This window comes from Dermacentor andersoni, chromosome 6, assembly GCF_023375885.2.
Source record: "Dermacentor andersoni chromosome 6, qqDerAnde1_hic_scaffold, whole genome shotgun sequence".
Classification (NCBI taxonomy): Eukaryota; Metazoa; Arthropoda; class Arachnida; order Ixodida; family Ixodidae; genus Dermacentor; species Dermacentor andersoni.
This window is the reverse complement of record NC_092819.1, coordinates 176846021-176872001: the sequence shown is the minus strand read 5'-3', so window position 1 is coordinate 176872001 and position 25981 is coordinate 176846021. Positions and strand designations below refer to the sequence as shown.

Genomic DNA, 25981 nt, shown 5'->3' with positions numbered 1-25981 from the left:
ACCTAAAAATAGAATAATTGTTCTTTTAAGTTTAGATGATTATTTAAGTTTAATAATTGTTGAGGTGACAAATATGATTAAAAAGTGAGAATCATGGCGGCAGCGGCGGCAGCACTGAGCCATTGCGATCTCCCGCGGTTTCCGGTAGAGACGATGCGATTTCCTTTTCTGTTCGGACGCCATCAAGGTAGAAGTGCATCGTTCTCCTCCGGGAGCTAAGGCTAATCCAGCAGCGTGCACTAAAAATATCTGCCATCAACACCATTTGACAAGTCCATTAAGTAATCATGCCTTCCAACGATGAGCTTGCTTGCGTGTACGGCGCCCTGATTCTCCAAGACGATGAGATCGCCGTCACCGTAAGTAGCGCCGGGCGCGTGCTAGTCGCATGGCTTTCGTTGCAACATTTGGCCCTAATGTGACCTTCACTCGCTTATTCCGTTTAGGCTGAGAAGATCAGCACCATCCTGAAGGCTGCAGGCGTCGATGTCGAGCCGTACTGGCCAGGTAAGTCTCGTTAGAGCATGGTTTCTTAACGCATGACGGGCGGTTAGCAGCTTGCGTTGACGTCGAACGCACGTTCGCCGGCGTGCAAGCAATGGCAGCGCGCTAATAAAAAAAAGAATTATAGCGAGTGCTACCTGCACGTGAGGCACATGACGATAATATCCATGCTGCGTCGTACTGCTATACTTCTGCCTGAAAAGGGTTATAACTCGCTGTCGTGTAGCAGTTGCGGCTAACAAAGCCTTATATTTCGCTTGGCATAGTCTTTATGACTTGCCGAAACGGATTTGCTACAGCACCCGCCGCGCTGACGGCTGTTTAGTTATTCGCTGAGTAGGATGTCAGCGCTTCGATTCGGATGTGGCCGAGTGCGAGAACATTCGTGTATCGTGGCTTGGGTGCGCGTTTGAAAACGTCACGTGGCAAAAAAATCGTAGCCGTAGCCCCTCCACTTTGAGTAGCCGCTTTGCGACTTTAACACCTGTCATTCAAGACTGCCATTAGGAGTTCTATTGCGTCAGTGGTATAGCCTGGCCGCAGTCGTGTATTTTTCTCAAATGCATCATATTATTGCTGGTGGTAACTAAGCAGTGTTGGTTGAATGCGTGCTGTACAAAAGCTGAGCCATCGGAGGCTAATTTGCAAAAAATCTTATCAGCATTACTGAAGCGGAGAAGTGCACTTTTGCCCTGCATTGGGAAGTGGTAGTCTGTAATTGTATGCATTGCTGAGCAAGTTGTGTGATGTACTGCTGTGCCATTTTTGCAAGACATAAGCTTCAGTGTACCCCATGGCCAATTTTAGCGGCACTTTGTCTTTGTCCAATGTCTCCCTATTTAGCCACACCAGAGTGACCTGTTAAGGCCTGTTGGTGCCAGAGGGAGACTACAGAAATGGTTGCCAGGAAGCAGGCTGGGTGTTGTTCATTGCCCGTCTGTGCCACAATGCCACCAACAAAACTATTAGGTCTGCTCGATTCGCCTGCACCACTGTGAATCCTTTCATGGCAAGGCACGGAAAGTTCATAAAAATGGCAGCTTAGGGCCTGTTTGCGCTCGAGCTGTTCATTGTCACACCGCAGGCGCGCGAAAAATTGCGCAAGTGTTCAATATGTGCCATTTTTTGAGCGACCGCACGCGTGTGGTGCGGCGATGGGCGGCTTGGCCGTAAACAGGCCCTTAGCTTCAGTGGTGCAAATGCAACGTGACACGGGGAAAAAATGCAGAGGTGCCGACGCAGTGCACATCTGATGTTTTATTTGCCTAATGTGCACCATCCGTAAGTTTGAGAGGTCCCATGATGCAGATATGGTCGGTTTCTGATTTCAACACTGCATTGCATAGAAACAGAAGATGTGTGAAACAGGTTTTACAGGGTGTCTACCAAGTGGGAAAACCTGGAATTGTTAGGGTATTTGGACCTGTCTGGAGAAGTCAGGGAATTTGTCAAAAACCTGGCCAAGTCATGGAAACAATCTTAACCCTAGATCAAAGCTTATGAAGTTGCTTCCTTGGCTTCAACCTCGGTGAACGACGGAGAAAAAGCGTAGGAAGACGGCAAGGCACAGCTATGGTTTATAGACATCGTACAGTAAATGTAACGATTACGCAACACAACTCGTGCCATTAAAGTGTTTGCCTGTCTTATAGTGGCTCGAAAGTATTCCAGTTAAGCCAATGTTCGCCCATCGTGCTAGCCAGACGAACCTTCATGGATATTTTAGTGCAGGACTCAACGTGCAGTCTGCCTGTTCCATGACTGCTGCTGCTTGTCGGGTGGTGCTTGGCACGAGCACTGAAAGCGCTCCTGCGAAGCCTCTGGCCATTGAGCCGAACGTAAAAGTTTCTTTACACAGTTTTGCAGTAAAGAAGTGTCACTAAAGCTGAAATTATTTGTGGCCTGAACACTGTAGCAACACACGGATCATTTCGTTCAGCGTCTGCCATGCTTTTCTGCCTGATGTTTCCTGCTTGTGACATTGCGAAGAAAATTCAACTTGGGAAGGACAAAATCGGCTATACAGTTTGTTTGGTATTGCCCTGTACTTTCGAAACAGGCTGCTATCGAAGCTTGATGGTGTGTCACGTGGTTGTGGCTTCTCTGAACAAAATTGCGCAAAAAGAGCAAATGGATGTATTAGTCATGTTCTGGAATCCAGCTGACGCCTGTGTGAAAACCTAACTAGACGCAATTAGGGTAAACGCATATCAATTCAGACTGGCACTTCAAAACAAATTTGCAGCCTTAGAACAGATGAAGATTATATAGCCGATGAATGAAACCATAACTAGGCTAGATTCAGAAGCAGCAATTGTAGTGGGAGGCAACCAGTAGGTAAGCTCACACAAGTGACAAAGGACCTAATAAAGAAACGACAAAGAATGGAAGTTGCCAACACAAGAGATCAGGTAGAATTTGCGGGACTGCCAAACTAATCAGCAAGGAGAAAATAAGGGATGTTCAAAATTATAATATTAGATACTGACTAAGCAGTAAAAAATGGACGCAGCCCGAAAACAGTAATAAGGAAACTAGGTATCGGACAAACCAAAATGTATGCACTGAAAGATAGGATCATATCGCCAGCAATCTCGAAGATATAGTAAAAGCGGAAGAATTCTATACTGATCTGTACAGTACCCAAAGCAGCCATGATACCTCCATTCAAAGTACCGTATTTACTCGCATAATGATCGCACCCCTGAATTTCGTCGTCAAAGTTCGATTTTTTTTTATTTCCCGTGTAATGATCGCACCCCGAGCTTGTCGCAGTAATATGTCGTGTGGCAAGTTTAGCTAATAATGATCGCGCTCACCATCTGTCGAATCCCACACGAACGACTCTTTAAGACAAAACAGGCGGTCTGCACGCACCAAACGTTCTTAAGTAGATGCCCCATTTCATTCCTTTCGTCACTTTCCGCACTTCCATGACAAAAAAAAAAAAGCTATAACCAAACTTGCCTTTATTATGTGTAGGCTTTGTAATAGTTGTGGTCAACAACAAAAAGGCGCCTTTCGATTCTTCTCGTCTGCACTCGTGGCCACGCAACAAATCGCAAGCGGCAACGATAGTAGCCCCATTTGCACTGATACGTTAGAAGTGTACCCTATTCATACACCGACGCTTGTAACACAGCTAAGATATTCGCCCACCCTTAGCGGAAATGTGCTGTATTAGGATAGTAGTGAAAACAAATGCTAGAGTTTCCGCAGTATGCCCGCCATGTGTTCTATGTCACTGGCAGCTAAGCGCGCCCATCTGTGTCTGTCCCCTCAAAGTGGACATGGCTATGTTATTGCTGCAAACGTGCCGATGTTAACGATATTATTCATTACTGAAACGCAAAACACTTGTTTCAATGCACGTAATGTACTCGCGAGAAGAAAAAAAATCTCGTTCAGTGCGTTTGGCTTGCTCCGCCGGCCGCCATCTTTCTTTTGGTGTGCCGCACTACATACAACGGCAACCACGTATTTGTTGACCTGTTGCCATTTAACTCGCGTAATGATCGCACCCATGAATTTGTGTCAACTTGACAAAAAAGTGAGATCATTATGCGAGTAAATATGGTAGTAATGAACAGGTAATATCGGCAATCTTGAAGGTATAGTAAAGGCAGCGGAACAGTTCTATACTGACCTGTATAGTGCCCAAAGCAGCCACGATACCTCCATTCAAAGTAGTAATGAACAGATTGGAGAGCTTCCTTCTACAACTAGCGATGAAGTTAAAAGGGCCTTTAAAGACATGAAACGGGGAAAAGCGGCGGGAGCAGATGGACTACCCGTCGATTTAATCAAAGATGGGGGAGACATAATGCTGGAAAAACCAGCGGCCCTTTATAGGAGCTGCCCATCAACTTCAAGGGTCCCAGAGAACGGGGGGGGGGAGGTATTCTGCAAGAGTCCACCTAGCGGTCTGTCTATTTCGGCCGCTGCTGATTGGCTAGGGCCACTCGTCTCCTCTCGTACAGCTGCATCCAATCAGCAGCGGCCGAAATGGACAGGCTACCAGGTGGACTCTTACAGTATACCTCTCCCTGGAACAATACCAACATTATACTAACCCACAAAAAGGGGGATGTTGAAGAATTGAAAAATTATAGGCCCATTAGCTTACTTCCAATGTCATGTTATAATATATGCACCAAGATAATCTATAAAAATAAGAGCAACACTGAACTTCAGCCAACCAAGAGAACAGGCAGGTTTCAGGAAGGGATGCTCTACGATGGATCACATCCATGTCATCAATCACGTAATCAAGAAATCTGCAGAGTATAAGCTTTCATAGATTACGAAAATACATTTGGTTCAGTTGAGGTACCAGCAGTCGTAGAGGCATTACGTAATTAAGGAGTACAGGATGGTTGTGTGAATACCTTGGAAAGTATCTAGAGATTCCACAGCTACCTTAATTCTCTACAAGAAAAGTAGGAAGATGCCTATAAAGAAAGGGGTCAGACAAGGAGACACAATCTCTCAAGTGCTATTCACCGCGTTCTTGGAAGTATTCAAGCTAATAAACTGGGAAGGCTTAAGAGTAAGGATCAATGGGCGAATATCTCGGCAACCTTAGATTTGCAGATAACGTCCTGTTCAGCAACACTGGGGACGAGTTACAATAAATGAATGAGAATCTTATCGGAGAGTAGGAGAGTGGGTTTGAAGATTAATTTGCAGAAGGCAAAGATTATCAATAACTGGGCAAGGGAACAAGAGTTCAGGATTGCCAGGCAGCCTCCACAGTCTGTGAAGGAGTATGTTTACCTAGGCCAATTACTCACAGGAGACACTGATAATGCGAAAAAAATATACAGGATAAAAATGGGTTGGAGTGCATTTGGCAGACATTGTCAGATCCTGACTGGAAGTTTGCCATTATCATTAAAAATAAAGGTGTACAATTAATGCATTCTACTGGTGCTGACATATGGTGCAGAGACTTGGAGACTGACAAAGCTCGAAAACAAAGGCCACGGCAAGAGCGATGAAATGAAAAATTTTAGGCATAACGTTAAGAGACAGGAAGAGAGCGTGTGGATCAGAGCAAACAGGGAAGGTCGGTATTCTAATTGACATTAAGAGAAAGAAATGGAGCTGGGCAGGTCATGTGATGCATGGGTTAGATAACCGGCGGACCGTTAAGGTTACAGAATGGGTGGCAAAAAGGGAAGTGCAGTCCAGGATGGCAGAAGACTAGGTGGGGTGATGAAATGAAGAAATTCGTAGGCGCTAGTTGAAATTGGTTGGCGCAGGACAGGGGTAATTGAAGATTGCATGGTGAGGCCTTTGTCCTGCAGTGGTCATAAAATAGGCTGATGATGATGGCATGGTCAATAATGTGCAAAATCTTAGCGAGCAGAGTTTCACTGGACATGTGGGCGGATTTCGTTAAGTCGTGCTGTTCTTAAAGGCACTTTCATCAAGGAATGTTTATGAACGCAAGTTGTGTTGACTAAAGGGCAATATCTGCAAGTTTCTACACATGCATCTTCTGGCAACTAACGGGGGACGGTAAGTCCATCCAATGCAAATCGTATTGTTGATAGTCGGCCTCCTGCATGCCATTTCTCATGGTAAAGTTCGTATTTGCATTGTGTGCCGTGCCTACATTTTTACTTTCACAAGATGCCAAGCAGAAAGTGCAAGTTTCAGTCTGCGTGGCCAGAACATAAGGAGTATCACTGGGTGAGGTTGGAAACAAGCAATCTTTATGGAGCCAATTGCGCAATATGTCAGAAGACTGTCGACATTGCAGCAGTGGGGGAATCTGCCTTGAAGAGCACTCGGAAAGATGCAAAGCACCGATGGACAGCTGCGGCAGGTCTGGGGTGCTTTTCCGTCCAGAGTTTCGTGCAGGCTGCCATGGTTTGCGCCCATTTTTGGCTTCACAAGTCCTAGACATGATTGCGAAGTCTAGCAATTTTGTAATTTTTTTTTTACTTAACCTCGAACAAGTACCTGCAAAAGAAACAACTTGGTGTGGAACAATTGTGAGGTGACCGCAAGACATTTTGACATGGACATTCTTGGGTCACAGCATAGTGGACGGCCTCGTGCAGAATTTGACAGAAACACTTGCGTCCTTTGCGCTGAGCGAGATTGTGCAGCTTTCCATGAATGGTCTCAATGTCAGCTGGAGTCTTTTCCACAAGTTGCAACAGCACATGTAAAATGACTTTGAAGTTTAGTGTCTGGATATTGGTTCATACGGCCTGTGCACAGTGAATAATGCTTACAAAGCAGGAATGCATGCAACGAGCACAAGCGAGATATTGTGTGTGAACAGTACACTCATTTGTGCCAAGAAAAATGACAACTATGAGAGAGATCAGGAACTTCTTGGCTTTTTCATCATGCGCCTGTTGAAGCAAGATCCTTCATTCTCTACGTTATGGGAAGTGCTGAAGGACGCTCCTTCTCTTGTTTAGCCCTGGGGAGGCTTCAGTAGAAAAATGTCAATGTAAACAAGCAGATCACGTTTGGAAATATGGCAGAGCTCTCGTATATCTCAACAAATCAGCCGTCAGGCCGTGAAAACCGATGATGGGCCGCTTAACGTTCCACTGTCGAAAGAACTGAAGGCATCAGTGTGCCAGCTTGGCAGAAGTATGCTGTGTACATGGATGAACGGAAGAAATGGTGCAGCTGGTGAATTCGAAAAGAACTCGAGCTCGAGTGGATACAAGAAAAGACTAAGCTCCAGAAAACTGCAGTGCTTGCTGGAATCAACAGATCACTTTTAGGAAGACACCCGACGCAAAGAGTGACATGACCTATCTAGTTGAGGCTGACCGTTTCTGTCACACTAATACTATTGCCTATTTACATCCTTGAAATTTCCTCGGTTCCTCAGCCAAATATTCCTTACGAACCCTGCATACATACAGCATCTAAAGTTCTTTATGAGGTGGGTATACTAGCTGGTCCTTTATGCACTGACGAAGCGAATAGCTCTCAGTTCGTATAATTAAGCACCAGTCTAGTTTGAGACACCGTGATGCAGGCAGTAGTTGGACTTTTCTCTTCCAGGCGCCCTAAGCGGCCCTCTAGTGCCTCGAGTATACCATATTCATTCCGAATAGCACTGCAAAGAACTGCTTCATGGTATCAATTCGAAGTTGTAGTGAACCAACAATACGTGCCTTGCCATAAGGACAGTTGGTTGCTTCCATTGCAGAAGGTATCGGCCATATTGCCCATAAAGGCTGCTGCAGGCCACTCTGAAATATTTCATCACTTTTAATGGCTTGGAATCAATTTGCGTGCAGTCTGGTCCTGGCTTCTCCCCAGAATCTTTCTCCTTAAAAAAATCTATCTCTTCACGCGAACTGATGGAGGCTTATCACATAAAAAAGAGAGGCCAAGACTGTGTTAGTGACACTTCCATTAGGTTGTTTCAATCGGAAATAGATTTTTTTTATAATTGGTTGCCCCACTAGGCTGATGAGTGTTCTTGTTTGCTGCATTCTGCGCATGTTCTGTTTGTCTATATATGCCCACCGACTGTCGTTCTCTTCTGCTGTCCCAGTCTTTATTTGCGGTCAATATGATATGTAGTAAACACGAACTAGGCCAAACTGAAGTTCTTAAGCACCATGAACAGTGCTTTTTCTGGGTGGCTGTTTAGCAGAATGCTTGAAGTAGTAGCGTATTTTTTTATACAGAATGCGTGCTTAGCTGTTCCTTTTACGCATTACAATAGTGCCCACATTTGAGTAGAGCAACTTGCCAGAAAAATAAGTTTGAGGAAAGCTCTGCAGGCTGTATATACCTAATATAAAGTTGACACCAAATACTAAGATGGCTCTTCAGTTTACAACTAAATGTCTTCCATAGCTAAATTCTAAATTAATGTGAAGTTTGGGACAAAGCATCATACAAAATTTCCCATGCTGAATTTGAAGACATTTTTTATCCAAAGCTTATGGGCAGACACGGTGCACCTCTGCATTGAAACATATTACTGTCTACTGTCATGGTGAGGTTGGTTCTGCCAATTTTATGGACAGGCATGGCACACCTCTGCATCACCAAAGCAGTAGACACTGCAACTCTACATAGCTTACAGTCCTATTCGCATATTTTCACGATTCACACAGTTGAAAAAATTCGCCGACGATTATAATATTGCTTAATGCGAAATTTGAGCACTGCTGTATACATGTTTTCATTATACATTATATTGAGGCAAATAATGAGACAGTCTGTGATTGCAGAAAATGCGATCTGTGGGTCAAGCGCGTCGGCTTTTATAGACGACTCGTTAAGGGTTCCAGTGTAATCGCTGGTGCCGTGGGGCTTCCAGAAAGTACTACACAATTCGCGTCGCACATACAACTAGGTTACAAAACAATCGAAACCAGTGCAAACGAGAGCTGACACAAGCAGACAATAGCACAAAACAGTGGGCCGGGCAGGTCCGCATAAACCCAGTTATCTGTGCACACGTCACTGGGGGGGCCACTATGGAAAGTATGACTGGCTCCCCGAATATTGTATTTACCATATTCTAACGGATGCCCAATTTTTATAACTAGCAAAAGAACACTTCTGCACTTGCAAAGAGAAACAAATATGTTCTAAATATATTACTGTATAGAATTCATGCACGCTTTATGCCCACCGTTGCTTTTGGAGGGCTTTTTATTGCTGTTACTGGACAACTCGTGGTCTTCAAAGCCAGTGATTGCATCATATGTTTCTTGGTGACTAATAAATTATAATGAATTGGATGGGAGTCCTCATTGTCCCTTCGTGCAGCATTGAACGCAAGTCTCCATAATGCCAGAGACATTTTATGTAGCGCTTTTGCCACTGGCCTCGCATGTAGAACAACCTCTTGACTGGGCTTTCATAATGGCCAGCGTGACCAATTAAAAAAAACGAATACTCACTGGTGGGGAGGTGTTGCCAGCTTGTGTTGATAGTAAAGGTAGCTCTGACAATGTTGTTGCTAGAACAAAATGTGATTTCATTTTTATATCTTATTAACCATTGACAATTTTTGGTTCCCCCCTTATTTATTGATATTTTTCTTATTTATTTATTTACATAGGCTGTAGCCCAACAATATAGGGCTAGAGTAGGAGTGGAAACATTATACATTACACATTAAAAACACATACACAAAGAGAAATGATAAAAAAAAATCGCTTTGCATGTTAGCGAAGTGCTTACCAATGCTATAAAATCTTTTGGTGATAATAAACAAATGTTACCGAGTGGAGAATTCCAAAGCTCTATTGTACATGGAAAAATATCTATTTGAATGTGTTAGTATGGGCATAACACATAATTATAGAGAGAGATGGAGAAACTGCCCATTAGAATGGAATACAGTAATCTGGAAGGGCTGTTGGTCGGCCACCTATGATAGTTACGTGATTTTGGTGGTCACCCGTGCAGGCCTCTTTGCAAAAGCGCTGGAAGGTCTGGACCTGAAGGGCCTCATCTCCAACGTTGGCTCTGGTGTGGGCTCTGGACCAGCCGCGGCCGCGGCACCAGTGGCAGCAGCGGCTGCCCCTGCAGCAGGTGGTGGCAAGGCCGGTGAGTGTCGCATTCAAATGGCCACGGTCGAAGACGCAGATAGTTAGTGTGACACGGGAGGCCAAGGTAGCTAGAGCTGTACATTCTTAAACTCTACCCTGGAAGTTCCTGTTCCAGCTCGCCATGATGTCATGCATTTTGGCAGCTTGTGCCTAGCTAATTATTTGGGCTATTGTATTATAAATCAACCAAAGAAAACTTAGCAAGTTTAAACTATTACTACTGTGCCATGTAGACATAACTATGAGTGAGAAAAAAATACAACTCCATGATGGCGTACTGGCACTACATTTTCAGCAGAAAATATTTAATGGCAGTAAGCATGCGTTTTCTCTGAATAATCCACCTCTTACCACAAAATTAAGTTTTTGGAGTGCTTCCCGTTGAGACTGCTTTAATGAATTTTTTAGTTGGATGAAGGTCCTGACACCTTAGGCAAATGACAAGCTTTTGTTGCACCCTGAATAGTTTGCTATAATAGCTTTTCTAGGGACCAGTGTTTCATTTCCGAAGAGGCATGTCGTGACGCAAGGTGATGAACGTGGTACAGTGGGCTGTTTTGGTGCTCGCTGCTGCTTGTTGGCAGCCTCTTGTACAGCCCCCACCTGACAATGCGAATAGTCTCCTGCAGCTGTCGTCGGTGGCAAGGAGTAAAGAATTCTTTCTTGAAAAAACTGGCCTTTGTGGGGCTGCACAGAGTCGGGCAGGGTGCAAAAGAATGACCAAGGTTAACAGTAGTACGAGGGGTTCTCACATATACTTGTATTTCATGAGTCGTTTACAGCACTGCCGTATGTATGACGCGGCATATAGTCCCTGGCATAACTGGGATTTTTTGGTGGCATCAGAGCTTTATCTTTGCTTGGTACAAGCATTAAGCTGGGAAGGCTTACGGGTAAGGATCAACGGCGAATATCTCGGCAACCTTTGGTTTGCCGATGACATTGTTCTATTCAGTAATACTGCAGACGGGTTACAACAAATGATTGGGGACTTTAACAGAGAGAGTTCAGGAGTAGGGTTGCAGATTAATATGCAGAAGACAAAAATAATCGTGAATAGGCAGGCAAGTGAACAAGAGTTCAGGATCGCCAGTCAGCCACTATAGTCTGTGAAGGGAGTATGTTTACTTAGGCCAATTAATCAGGCAACCCTGATCATGTGAAGGAAATTCATAGAATAAAAATGGGTTGGATCACATTTTGTCACAAAATGGGTTGGATCACAGACATTGTCAGCTTCTGACTGGAAGCTTATCATTATCATTGAAGAGGAAGGTGTACATCCAGTGCATTTTACTGGTGCTGACATATGAGGCAGAGACTTGGAGACTGACTAAGAAGCTTGAGAACATGTTAACGACCCCGCAAAGAGTGAGGCAACAAAGAATGTTAGGCATAACGAGCGACAGAAAAAGAGCGGCTTGGATCAGGGAGCAAACTGGTATAGCCAATATTCTAATTTACATTAAGAGAAAAAAAAATGGAGCTGGGCAGGTTATGTTGTAATGCACAGGTTAGATAACCGTTGGACCATTAGGGTTACAGAATGAGTACCAAGAGAAAGGAAGCACAGTCGAGGATGGCAGAAGACTAGGTGGGGCGATGAAATTAGGAAATTCGCAGGCGCTAGTTGGAATCGGTTGGCGCAGGACAGGGGTAATTTGAGATCGCAGGGAAAGGCCTTCGTCCTGCAGTGGACATAAAATGGGCTGATGATGGTGATGGTACAAGCATGTCATATACAGTAAAAGCTCGTTAATTCGGACTTCTAGGGACCGTAAATTATGTCCAAATTAACCGAATGTCCGAATTATCGAGCGGACAACAAAAACAATAAATGCACAACTTTCATCAACAAACCTTTACTGCACAAAGTAATCGAGGATGCTCGTCTGCTTTCGAGCAGAAACCCATGCGGATACTATTTTACGAAGTCCTTCCAGGTGCTTAGAAGCTCGCATGCTGTCTGGAGTGTCCCAACAAAATTCTTCCAACACAGCAAGGGCCTCCGCGGCTTCCTTCACAGTGCGAGGGGGCCGAGGCTGCTCCTCTCGCGGCTCCTCTTCCTCCTCAGAATCTTCGCCGTGCAGCACGTCCCTGACAATTTCTTCTTTGGTAAGCGAGCCGGCTGTAACAACGCCGTCATCAATGCCGACGTAATCAGCGAGTGTCACCGCATCTGGCAGAACTCCTCCAAAATCCTCGCAGTCATCTCAATTGTCATCTAGCGACACTTCGGCCACTGCATCATCGCCAGGCTCACACACAACGAAGCCACTGTGTCTAAAACAGTTGGCGACGACGTGCGCGGGCGTGTTGTGCCAAACGTAGGCAATAGTGTTCACCGCGCTCAAAAGATGCACGTCATAATGCTTGCCGACTTCATGGCACAGGAGCATCCGTTCCAGCACGCACCTGTGGTATTTGGTCTTGACATACTGAATTATGCTTTGGTCCATCGGTTGGAGGGCCGATGTTGTGTTCGGCGGCAAGAAAACAACTTCTATGTTGTCCAGTCCGGTGACACTGTTATGCGCACTACAATTGTCCAGCACCATTAACACTTTGCGGTTCTTTGCAGAAAACTGTCGGTCTTACTTCTGCATCCAGCCACGATAAATTTCCGACGTCATCCAGGCCTTCTTATTCGCTCGGTATTCCACCGGAAGAGCAGGCATGTTCTTAAGAAGGGAGGCTACCCTGGAGACCAAACTTTCTTATTTTTTAAGATATCCAGATGAAACTTTCAGGGTACGTTCACACCACCGAACTATGAGGAACGGCGAAGTTTAATGAATATATGTTTATTAGTTCCAGAGTTATTGAGGTCTAACTAGGTGATTCATGTATATGCCTGAGGAAGAGCCTGGAGAAACGCCAGGACATCGTAGGCAGCTGAAATTCACTGTGATGATCCCTTGATAGATATCCCAGGTGGGCTAAAGAGCCCTTTTCTTTAATTTCCCCTCCAAAAAATTTTAAGACAACTTTGAATTTGATGTAGCCAGTAATGACCACATTCATGAAAAATTAATTGATTATTATAAATTAACTGCACCAGCTTTCAAAAAACAGAAGCCTGTTACCCCCTGGCAAGGTCATTCAGGAACAGAATAAAAAAAACTGCATACAAATCTGAAGAGCGGTTCTTGAGATATCGCCTTCCCCAGCACCACTACTAGCGAAAAAATCCATTCCGAGAAAACGGGCCTTAAAGTTGAACTCATGTGTTTTTTTATTAGAAAGCTCCTGCGGAGCTTCTACTTAGCTCTTGCGGCTCCAGGCACACTCAGTGTGTCGGATTTTCGACTGGCGACAGCCGAAAGCACAGTTCCGCCGCTGAAAAGCGTCTACGCAGTCGGCACTCGCTGCGGAAGATCGGAAGTTCGATGCTCTTACAAGACGCATATCGCGCTCCCGTGCACCGAACATCTGCACTGTCTTGGACTTTGCTGGCATCGCGTGCAGCGAAGAACTAGCGAAAAAAAAAAAAAGCTGAGCAAATAATTTAAAAGATAGCGCTAGGCGATGAACAGCTCGAAAGCAGGCGAGCAAGGGACGCGAGCACGGCGGGCGCGGCATCAAAGGCAGCAGCCGCCGCCGCCTGCACAGCAGCCAATGGCAGGCGCGCTTTACCCCGCTGGATTTGAACGCGCTGCTCCGGCCAATCAGCGCTCCGCATCACATCGCGGGAAAACGCCAATAGCGCCTCAACCGCGCCGACGATGCCATTTTGCAAGGCGGCAAAATAGAAACAAAGAATTCACGGTCAAAACGACACCAAGGTGGCGCAGGCAGGCCGCATGGGCTGGGAATGGCGCGCGCGCGAAGTTTGACTTCATTTCAGCCTTTGCGCTTGTTTTGTGGGCCGCGGTGGACTCAAAAATAGCTGTTTTTTTGGTACTTTACGGTTGATTTGGTGCTGATAATTACAGAACAGGTAGTTAATGAGACATACAACCCAAAAGTATGGTTTTTCAAAAATCGACTTTTTTCGAGATTTTTCGGTTTTCACAGGGATCAGATCACGAAAATCTCAAAAAAGATCGATTTTTGGCAACGACGCGTTTCGGTATCTGCAATGCCTAATCTACAATGTATCAAAATGGTTTGACTGAAAACGCACTAAAAGTGCCCGAAAAAAATTAATTTATCAGTACATAGGGCGAGAAAACAGCTTTAAATCGCGTAAAATCACCGCAGTTCGCGGAGCCCTAACTCGTCTTTCCCGCCACCGAACGCCGCCATCTTGGTATCGTTCGAACGCTCGAAGTTTCGCCATTCCGTTTCTGAATTCTTCGGTCATCGCCATCTTGTAACAAACGCACAAACACAAAAGAAGCGCGGGTCTGCTAGAGGCGGTCACACGGGCCCTGCGATGAAAGCGGGCCTCCGATTGGTTGCCGTACTGAAAGGCGTCTCGCCATTGGTTGCTGCTGCAGCAGCGGGCAAGCTGGCAACCACAGCGGACGGCAGTTGTCTGCTTTGAAAACCACGCCGGCGTCGTTCTTCGCTTGACACTCGCAGAATTCGGATTTATGAAAGCTCCCAGGTCAGTGATGGATCGTCGCTCGTTCGAAAAGAACTTTTAAATGAAGCATCCCTTCGGAAAACGGAAGCGCAAGCCTCCTACGGCGAGAAAAAGACGGCGGCCAGCGGGAGAAGCGGAGAACCCGACTGAACACGCGGATAACGTGCCGCGTTATCTTGCACCATGCTATTCCAGCAGCGAAGCCAATCGCCCTGTGACATCGATACTGATAACTAAGCCACCGGAAGGCGTCCCAATGGAGGCTCTCGCAACTGTGCGTACGGCCGCGCGAGTCAGCAACCGAGATCGCGTTGTTGGAGGCGACGCGGGTCGAAGGTCTCCATCGCCGGCAGAGACGGTGTGCGTTTCCGATGCATCGTGCGACAAGGACACGCAGCCTGCGAGTGAGTCCCAACCGTCGACGAGCTACATACTGTATGGTGACTCAAGGCTCGCCAGACGAATCGTCGCACGATTCAGACGCACCTCGAGCCGCGTTTTGTGTCGGCGGTGACCGCAGAAGCGCAAGCATGCAGCGTTCGCGACTCCCTTCGCGCAGTGTCCGCGACTGAGCGGAAGCAGCAATGCCAAAAACAAATTTAGGCCCCTTGTGACTGCGAGTTCATTATTATGCCTGTTTCCGCGATGAACTCTTTGATCGCTAAAGCTCTGTGCCCAAGATGCCAACAGCGTTCTGTGGGTGTACACTGCGATACCAGGCTCGGCCTGGCAGTGAAAATGGTGGTCATGCACTACTCCAAACGGCGCAAGAAAAGGATAAAGAATGCCTGAAGAAGGCATCCAAAGCCCGCCGAATAAAGAGGCAAAGGTGTAAGATGCCTGACAGCAATGATTCAAAATATCACAGCCCTGATGCTTTTTAATAAACTTGCAGTGCTTTTAAAACTTTGCAGCCATTTTTCTCAATTGCATTTTTTTTTGTCATTCACCTCGCTCGTGGAAAGCGTAGCACAACAATGGCTGGACCGATTTTGGTCCAGTTTGTTTTGCTGTGATCCACAAGCTGTGCTGTACTTAAAGACAGTCTTGAAATGTTTCTTTATCTTTCCATTATTTAATTATTTCACAATTACTACATGGCTCCATGCAGTGAAGCACAGTCATGTGCATGTTATGTTGAGCAAAAAATTATTAGCGCACTAAAAAAAAAATCGAACACTGTCTTGATGTAGATTAGACATCTGGGCAAACATGCAAAGTATTTCCAGCTCCCTATCATGTTTCGTTACTGTGCCAGGCTTTCCACAAGCAATGAACTTATAAATTCTTATAAAACAAAAACTAATTAAGATATCCTAATGAAATTTTAGAATTGTCTCTTTATTGCAATGTGCAGTGTGTGTGCCAAATTTCAGCCCTTTCTGTCAAGAAACAAAAAAGTTAATTCTGATCCCCTCCTCCCCCCTTAAGGGGAGATGTGTGTCCCAAAACCAACTTTGTTAATTTTAGTGTGAACGGGATGATATTTAACAGTATTGTTCATCTTTTTCTGCTGATTGCAAATATCTAATTAGATTTTGTATATCTTCATTAGAACAAATGATGCAAAGTTTTTAATATAGAAATTCAATCAATTTCTTACGGGACTTTTCAGAAAGTTAACTTTGTCAAAAGGAAAAACGAAGTATACGGCCAGAACGCCAGAGAGTAGCTCTAGCCGGTGATGCTATTTTTATTGTTCTCAGTGCAGTTATAATGCAAAAATACCAGATGTAAACATAATTTCAATATTCTTGCTAATTTCCATTTGTATTTAGTGGCAATTAAAATTTAGCCGGCAGCTTTAGAAATAAATAAATAGCATCACCGGCTAGATCCATTCGACACAAATATATTGATACCAAATAGTTTGCTGGTACTTAGAAAGAACATATGAAGATCTCCCGTAAGGCAGTGCGCGGTGTCCAAAAAAATGAAGCAGAGAAAAACGAGTTTGAACTTTCAGTTCACTGTAACTTTTAATGGACTAACAATATGGCAATATAAATTGCACCACCATGTAGCCCTGTCTTTCAGCAACAAGTTCATGCCATATATATAGCCATTTTGCAAAAATAACATTGAGATATTGGTTGCAAAATCATGCATAGTCATTGAAAGCAATGCCAAAAAGATAGCACCACGAGCTTCACATTCCTATTTTAGTTCCTTGTTGAACAGAAGGCACACAAATGGCATCCCTATGCAAATAAAGTTGCGCAGAGTTCATTGCCACAAGAAAATATGTCCTTTCCACAAAGTTTATGGCTACAACAAAAAATTTGGATCAAATCCCAGTGGTGGTCGCCATATTTCAATGGAGCTGAAATGCTAAAAAGTTCCTGTGCTTGTGTTGTAGCGCTTCCCAAGTGGTCAAAATTGGTCCAGAATCATATCACGGACATATCAATCATATCAAAAAAAAAATTATCTCTTGCACACTCTCACAATTGTGCATTCAGCAAAAGGTCACACTATAAACGCCCAGGACTGTAGGCAGAGTCTGTTGGTGGCTTGTGCCTCTTTGCAAGCTTGTTTATCAAAGCATTTCTGTTTGTGTGATCCTTGTTGGACATGTGAAGCCTCCGACGATCCTTTCGCGCATGCCACACATGGAGCACTCCAGCACAAGTTTGGCACAGAGCCCGTACTCCTTGGCGGGGTCCTTCGAAAGCATCAGCGTTTTCTTGGCGCACACGGGACACGGCATAAGTCCAAAAAAGTCTTGCACCACGGATAAATCCACGATAGCAAGTTCCGTTCCGCTGTCGCTGACGTCCTCTTTCATGTCAACAGCCAGCAGCTCAAACTTTCGCTCCATTGCAGACTGCGACGCCAGGCGCGTTTTCGCCTTCTCGGCGATCGCTGTGCACTTGCTACTTTCTTCGGTCGTGAAGAAAACTGTATCTACACGGTCTGCACCAACACGCGAGGCGTGGGTGGATGAAGTGTTGATGCTAGACGTACTGGGTTGCAGATCGGAACTCGATCCGGCAGAATCTTCAGGCAGACCAGCAGCCGGCAACTCCGGGTACACGACAGGCTTATCCGTCTTCTATCGCACATTCCACGGCCGCCTTCGCGCCTTGCCGAACGCTTGATGCGTAGTAGTCTTCAGACGACGATCTCCTCCAGCCATTCGGGCAGCGAAAAAGACACTTTATCGAACGCTGTCGAGAAGCGAGCGGCCGAGCGTTGACAGCGGCGCGATGAAACCACACAAACACGCAGCGCGCACGAGAGCGACCAAGCCTGTCGGGAACGCGGGAATCTGCACTCAAACGGCGCCAGACCAATAGGAGCGAGGCGTGCGTGCTTTGGCCAATCAGCGGCACGGGCGCATCCTTCAGAAATGACGCGATAGCGTCGGTTCCTCCTCACCTGCGCCATTTTGAACTGGCGCAAAATACGCACAAAGAAAGCAGCTTCCAAACAAGCTCAAAATGGCGCCCGCCGGCCAACGCGTTCGCAAATGACGACGGCGCGAAGTTCGAACATTTTTGCCAATTTCGCGGCCACCCTGGCCTGCATAAGTGTTTTTTTGTTATTTTCCGATTAAATTTAAGTTCTAGATTTCGCGGAGGGATTCTTGAATGTATAAACGTAGCGAAAGCGCACTTTTCCGAAAATAGACTTTTTTTTCGTTTTTTTTACATTTCAAGACCCGCGTCTCCCCTTAAGGGGGGACACGGGGATCAACTATGGAAAAACGACCCAAAAATCACTTTTTAGAAAGTTGCAGATTCCGAATCTGTGACCCCTTTTCTATAAGTTTTCCAAGTATTTCCGCTGAAAACGACTGCTAAGTACCATAAATAAATATATACACCAGGCAATACAGCGAAAATTTCGTGAGAATCGGTGGAAAAGTCGCGGTTTTCGAGCGCCCCTAACTCCGGAACAGCAGTACGCGGCGCGGCCATGCTGGTACCGTTGAAAAGCGCCTCTTCGCCTTTTGATGCCCCTTTCATTTCCTGATAGAGAAGAGCAAGCATAAAAACATAAAAAGTCTGAAGGTCGCGGAGCTGCTTGTTACGGCCGCCGATTGGCTTGCTCCGTCACGTGCGTTCTATGAGCCGCCCCATTGGTCGGGTCTGGAAACGAGCTGCTGCGGCGTCTGCTTCTCGCGTTTCTTCGCGCGCTGGCTGCTGCGCCTTTGTTTACGTGTTAGATATTCGAGGTACACCGCCGCTTCATCGCTTTATTCCGATTTGAGTTTTCTATTTCATTTCGTGGTTTCGAGCATGACTGGGCAGACGTTAGCTGAAATAGGACAGAAGCTATTTTACCTCCATAACGGAAGTCTGTCAGAATTGTTGTTTTCAGATATCAAGGAAAAACATTCTGCAACATCTTTATTGAGAACATACCAATAAAATCTCAAGGAAATTCACCAGGGGCATAATCTGGATGCATCCTATCTTTGTGCCGCTTTTTGGCCAGCTTCCTTGCGCTCAAAGAGGCTTCTTGCTGGAGTTGGAACTTCGATGGCCGTCTTTTTCCTTTGCTCGCTGAGATGCAGTGCCAGGAATATTCATGTGTAGCTGCTGTAGAATTGCAGTGGATGCAAGCCAGTGTCCCAGTGTTGAAGCGTAGGACAGCTTCCGCAACAGCAGCTTGCATGGCAAAGAGAGATGCATGCTGTTCCTTTGAGACACTCCAAATCACTGAGTGAAGGCTCTCATTCGAATTCTGTGTCTTGCCTCGCTAGTATCTTTGGAGCAGGGTTTTTTCAGATAGCCGCGTATATACAGGCAGCATTGCTTCTGCCACATGTTCTGGCAAGTTGTAGTGGTGCCTAGGTTCAGGCTCTCCCTTAGCTCTCGCAGCATTGTGATGACAGAACATTGTCAGAACATTGCTGAGAGCCCATACTCCTTGGCGGGGTCCTTGAAAGCATCACCACTTTCTAGCCGCACCCGGGACACAGCACGAGTCCAAGGAACTCTCGTACGACAGATAAATCCACGATTGCAAATTCAGTTCCGCTGTCGTTGACGTCCTCTCTCCTGTCGACACCCAGTAGCTTGAACTTTCGTTCCATTGCAGATTGCAACGCCAGGCACGTTTTCCGGCGCTCGCTAGCTTCTTCAGTCGGGAAGGAAACGGTGCCTGCACGATCTGTGCCAACACGCGTGGCGTGGGCAGACGAAGTGTTCTGGTTGTAGACGTTCCGGTTTGCAGCTCGGAACTCGATCCGGTAGAATGTCCAGGCAGACCAGCAACCGGCGACTCCGCGAGTATGACAGGCCTAGCCGCCTTCCGTCGCGCATTCCACAGCCGCTTGACGCGTAGTAGCCTTGAGACGGCGATCTTTTCCAGCCATCCGGCAGCGAAATCAGCACCTTATCAAACGTCATCGCAAATCAAGAGACTGAACAAACGTAGACAGCGGTGCGATGAAACCAGAGATAAAAAAACGTAGCGAAACACGAGAGCGGTGAGCGAGGCGCACGGGGGGTGTGCGCGCTTTGGCCAATTGGCGGCACGGCACGGACGCATCCTTCAGAAATGACGCGATAGTGTCGGTTTCCCTTCACCGACGCCATTTTGAACTGGCGCAAAATGCGCACAAAGAAAACAGCTCCAAAACAAAGCGCAAGATGGCGGCCATCGGCCACCACGTTCGCAAATAGCGACGGCGCGAAGTTAGAACATTTTCGTCCAACTTTTGCTGATTTCGCGTTCACCCTGGCCTCTTTAAGCGCGATTTTTATTATTTTCCCAGTAAATTTAGCTTCTAGATTTCGCGGAGGGATTCTTGAATGTATAAACGTAGCGAAAATTCACTTTTCCGGAAATCGACTTTTCTTGTAATTTTTTGCCATTTCAAGACCCGCGTCCCCCCTTAAATGTTTGACCATGCTTTTGCGGCTAGCACGACTTTTCGTTTGAAAGTGGCAGCATAGTGGCATCGCCTGCTTGGTGCCAGATAAGGCCGACACGACACAGACCAAAATGGCGACGCCACTCATGTACTTCATTTGGTCACTGGCACTAGCTATGCACCATAGTTGCCAATTTCAATTAAAAACTGACACCTTTTTAATATCCTCGAATCCAAGCAGACCCTACAGTTCAGTATATATCGGTTTAGATTCAAATAAATACGTTATTAGAAAGCCTGCTGGTGCCAGGACACTACAACAGCCGGTGACCAGGAAGTAGGTTGGGCTGGGTACTTGTCCGTCCGTGCCGTGAATGCCACCAACACCGCACTATACCTCACATGCACCTGTTGGCATGTTTTGCTAGCGTGCTAACAGTTAAAAGAAAATGTCCAGTTGAGCCCAGGGAATTTCGTTTACTATGTTCTGGTCACAGAGCCTAGTGCTATTGAAGGGTATGGAATGTTCTTTTGTTGTTTCCCTATTATGAACACACTTTCAAAGACCTTTGGAACCTGCAAGATCAATTGACTCCATTTCCTGTGCTTGAGTATGGTATTAGTTTGGGGGAGCTGCTGACATTCCATGACAGTGTACTTTCGCCAATGAACTAAAAAGCAGTGACGAGGCAAGACATCTGCAGGCGCAGACTTTGAACCAGTTTTCTTTTTGTTAGTGAGTTGGCCAAAATTTTGTGCACAGATATGATATGCATTCAGTTGGCACCAAGAAGTGAGAAAATGACGAAGAACCTCTAAACAGTCAAATGGCTTGTAAGATAATGTGTTGTTGTGTTGGTTGGTTCATGATTTGACTTGAAAATTGTAACCCGCTAACACATGCAACCACAATGTAACAAGGTCCTTGTCACTTTGTGGTTGCATGTGTTAGCGCTATTACAATTTTCAAGTCAAGTATGCACCAACTCGGCCAGAAAGGAGTCATGGTGGTCAGCCAGAAAGTGGTTGGTTCATGTTGACTGGAGATTAAGTGCAAATACTTTAGACAAGGTACAGACAAGAACAAGAACTTGTAAAAACTGTCATTGGAGATTGACGTAGAGTGAGTTGCTCAACAACTGCTGCTGTCTGTGCAGAGGCCAAGAAGGAGGAGAAGAAGGAGGAGTCTGAAGAGGAGGATGACGACATGGGATTCGGTGAGTACACACACACAGCCTGTGCAGTGCCAGTGGCATGCCTCTGACAGCATGCACATTGCTGTAGCAAATGCAGTGGAACCTGGATATATTGAACTTGAAGGGGATTGCAAAATGGTTCAATACAGTGCAGTCCACTTGCAACAATATCAAGAACCAAAAATACAATCATTATAACTGTATCTGGACTGCCATTTAAGGGGAGACGTGGGTCCCAAAACCAATCTTGCTAATCTTACTGTGAACGGGATGATATTTAACAGTAGTGTTTAGTTTTTTCTGCTGATTGCAAATATCTAATTAGATTTTGTATATCTTCATTAGAACAAATGACGCAAAGTTTTTAATACAAGAATTCAATCAATTTCTTACGGGACTTTTCAAAAACTTAATTTTGTCAAAAGGAAAAACGAAGTATACGGCTAGAACGCCAGAGTAGCTCTAGCCGGTGATGCTATATTTATTGTTCTCAGTGCAATTATAATGCAAAAATAACAGATGTAAACATAATTCAAATATTTTTGCTAATTTTCATTTGTATTTAGTGGCAATTACAATTTAGCCGGCAGCTTTAGAAATAAATAAATAGCATCACCGGCTAGATCCATTCGACACAAATATATTGATACCAAACATTTTGCTGGTACTTAGAAAGAACTTATGAAGATCCCCCGTAAGGCAGTGTGCGGTGTCCAAAAAAATGAAGCTGAGAAAAATGAGTTTGAACTTTCAGTTCACTGTAGCATTTAATGGGCTTAACAATATGGCAATATAAATTGCACCACCATGTAGCCCTGTCATTCAGCAACAAATTCATGACATATATATGGCCATTTTGCAAAAATAACATTGAGATATTGGTTGCAAAATCATGCATAGTCATTGGAAAGCAATGCCAGAAAGCTAGCACCACGAGCTTCACATTCCTATTTTAGTTCCTTGTTGAACAGAAGGCACACAAATGGCATCCCTATGCAAATAAAGTTGCGCAGAGTTCATAGCCACAACAAGATATGTCCACAAAGACTATGGCTACAACAAAAAATTGGGATCAAATCCCAGTGGTGGTCGCCACATTTCAATGAAATGTGCTTGTGCATGTGCATATATATATATATATATATATAAAAGCCAAATGATGGCCTCATGGTGGTTTGTGGTCTGTTCTGCTAGAGGTGAACCCTGCAACAATGAAACTGGTGGGGGGGCTTGAAAATTTTGTTGTGAAATGAAACATCACAGATAGGGAATGAGCATAAAACTAAACATTAATGTCAAAATACTGTTAGCCTACTTTGGCTAGCCTTGCTCAAAGACCTAGAACCATATTGCTGGCAGTGTGCCCCCATGCATGTGTCAGCGATGGCAGCATTCTGGTGGAGCAGTATTTTTTGGTCTGTCGCTTTTGGAGGTACAATCATTTTTGCAAGTTTTCACATGACTCGGCACCAAAGGAGTAACAACGTTTGTCTTGTGCACACCATCACCCGTAGGCGCCAACACGTCCAGTGGCGAGTGCAAAAGTGATCGTATCTCATATCAGTGAAAGCCATCGACAGAGTCCCTTCGCGCAAATCTACCTGCAGTGACACCAAATCCACACACGATGCCTGTTTGTTGTTAACAAAACCAGCATTTAGAAGCAGGGCATCCCTGTTCTGAGACCATCACTCAATTGCTGCTGGATGTGCGACTACCCGCAGTGCAGCTGCTATCTCCAGCGCCATAAACAAGCTCGTTTAGCTGTGACGTGTATTTCTTTGTTTTTGCGGCACTGCGCCAGGTATGCAAAAATCAGTCACTCATTGGTTAAGGCATGCAGCCATGACACGTTTACCAGCGCTTGGTTGTTTTTGTAAGCAAAAATTTTAGCACACGTGTAAGTGTAATGCGGCATTTGAGCAGTTTTTCTAGTATGCCACCTTTTTGAGCAGGTAATATGCAAGGGAACGTTTCGATGAATTTCGTTAAGGCGGCATTGCAGTTCAGCAACACTTGGGTGTTGATAGAAAAATGCATTGAATACTATGCACGTTTACCAGGGAGGCGAAAATGTTTCGTTATTGTGGGTTTTGACAGTATGAAATGGTGAGTGTCCTGTGGAGGTGCAAGACCCACGTCTTGCTGTGTGAACGAGAGCGTGTGGCCTCCTCCTCCTGCCCAGAGCAGGCTTCTGGAGAACAGGCCATGGCAGTGCACAAACATCGCAGTGCGAGGAATGCCTATGTGGCAGTGCACACTGCCTTTGTTTTTTGACAAGCTTGTAGTGCATCGTGCTTCCCAAAGAGCTCCGATCAGACAGGAGGCACTGCATAGATCACTCTTTAGAAGTTTTGTCCTGCACAGCTATAGTGAAATTGCGTTAGAGGTAGCAACCGTGTCTGCTGTCAGTCTGTCTGCCTAGGGCAGGAGGAGGCAGAAACAGGTGGAGCATTCAAGAGCCAGAAAGTGTTAACTGTGATGCCATGGCCTCTTGCTTGTTTTCCGTATGGAGCCTCCTAAAGTGATTGAAATTGAAAATGGCATGCTTTTATTAAGAATTTTGAGTGAGATGTGGCCAAGAGAGTAGCCACTCCTGTAGAGCCTGACATGTTCAAAGCGTTCAGAAAGCTGTGCAAGCAGCTCTATCAACAGCTAACTGTAAAAAAAAAAAACTGCACAGTAATTTTATGTTTGACAGACTAAGCGTCATCAATCAAGGCTGAAAAAGTGTACTCGAGCTTCATTTTGAAAATAAACACCAACAGGGAAAAGAGATGTAGGCTTTAGTATGCACTTGTTTAACTTGTTTACCACTGTCTCCCAACATACGCCACACCAGAGTGCTCATATATCAAAGCCTGCTGGTGCCAGGGGGAGACTACAGCAGCCGGTGGCCAGGAAGCAGGCTGGGCTTGGCACTTGTGGTCCGTCTGTGCCATGAATCCCACCAACATTTCAAACTATGCAAAACAGCTGCAATCGGAACCCGAAATAACACATTCTCGCTCAAAGAAATATTTTCGTATCCCCGGCGAACACCCATAGGATTAAATCCATTTTGTAACTTGACAACGAAATGTCGCTGTACTACAATCTCACATCAGCAAAATTTCCTTTCCCTGCCGCTGCATGGGAAAGCCAACTTTTGAGGGCGATTTTTCACAATGCTTGACTTTTGATATATCTGTAGTCACTGCTATTTTTGTTTAATGTAAGTGTAATTTTTGCTATATATACTCGTAACTATGCCGTACTTGGAAATTGTTTGATATAGAGGTTAATTGGATGTAAACAGGTTCGATATAGTCGGGTTCAACTGTGATGTGTGTTGTCTACCAAGAAGCTTGTCATGCCGGACTTGTTGTCTAGATAGTGGCAGCACCAGTACCAACTGAACAATTTTTCCTCTAGCTTGGAACAGTAATTTTTATCTAGTGAGGTACTTGTTCTTTAATTTGCATTGGAATGAAATGAATGTATCAGATTGCCTTTTTGTAATTCTGAAAGATAGGGGCAAATTTCATTTCACAGTGGGAATTTGACAGCTGCCTTGGCAGGCTCTTAAGCTATGTCATGAGCTGGGACAGTTTTTGATTGTGGCCTCTTGCCCTCTGTGTCCCAATTTTGTTGTGATATTGACTGGCTCTTTTTTGATTCTCTGTCCAGGTCTCTTTGACTGAAGAGGCAGATCCTGTGGAACTGTTGCGCAGCCTGTGAATAAAGCTCAGATTTACCAGTAGTGCTGGTAACAAAACTTTTGCAACTGCTTGCATCTCAAGTTCTGCAGTCTAACTATCTGGCCTCCCAGAAACTTTGTGCTCTAGCTGCATTTGCAACCAACACAGTGCATACACAGGGTGTCTACCAACCGGGAAAACCGGGAATTCTCAGGGATTTCGAGTAGTCTGGAAAAAGTCAGGGAAAACTCGGGGAATTTGGGCCTCTATCAGGGAGAATTAGCGGCAATTTTATTGAAAGGGTCGAAAGTCGCGGTAATGCTGGCTCGAGTAGCAGACAGGAATCATAATGAATCGTCTTTGACGCCCTGTCGTCGGCAGGAGGAGTTGCCAGTGTACAGTCAACGAGTGACTTTCTGGATTCTCGATAATTTGGACGGCTTCGCGGCACCGCCACGTACCCCATAGAGTCAACGTATCAGAACGTGTGAAATTTCCGACGCAAGAACTCTTTGCCGTCCGATTTTCCGGACGTTTTGCCGTGACCGCAGGTTCGAAACGGCAATAATCAAAGGCACCACCGCTGCCGTTTTGATTACTTCGCCACCTCGAACCGGCTCTCTCGCACGCAGATCCGCTGGCACCCGTTGCCACCACTGCGGCAACGCTAGGCCTAGCTGCTT

At 45.4% G+C, this 25981-nt stretch overlaps 1 protein-coding gene across 1 annotated transcript; it reads left to right on the top strand.

The window, feature by feature from the left end:
- Nucleotides 1–156: 156 nt before the first annotated feature.
- Nucleotides 157–25375, top strand: RpLP1 (Ribosomal protein LP1). Its single transcript, XM_050172361.3, has 5 exons — nt 157–359; nt 447–507; nt 9922–10062; nt 21580–21639; nt 25288–25375. Exons 1-5 carry the CDS (start codon nt 288–290, stop codon nt 25299–25301), a joined length of 348 nt encoding a protein of 115 aa, XP_050028318.1. The 5' UTR covers nt 157–287; the 3' UTR covers nt 25302–25375.
- The last annotated feature ends 606 nt before the right edge of the window (nt 25376–25981 follow it).

Bases quoted from the DNA above. Each gene is read 5' to 3' on its own strand.
- RpLP1 (XM_050172361.3), top strand. From the start codon at position 288: ATGCCTTCCAACGATGAGCTTGCTTGCGTGTACGGCGCCCTGATTCTC. The intron at 360-446 runs GTAAGTAGCGCC...TATTCCGTTTAG, and splicing joins ACGATGAGATCGCCGTCACC to GCTGAGAAGATCAGCACCAT. The intron at 10,063-21,579 runs GTGAGTGTCGCA...CTGTCTGTGCAG, and splicing joins AGCAGGTGGTGGCAAGGCCG to AGGCCAAGAAGGAGGAGAAG.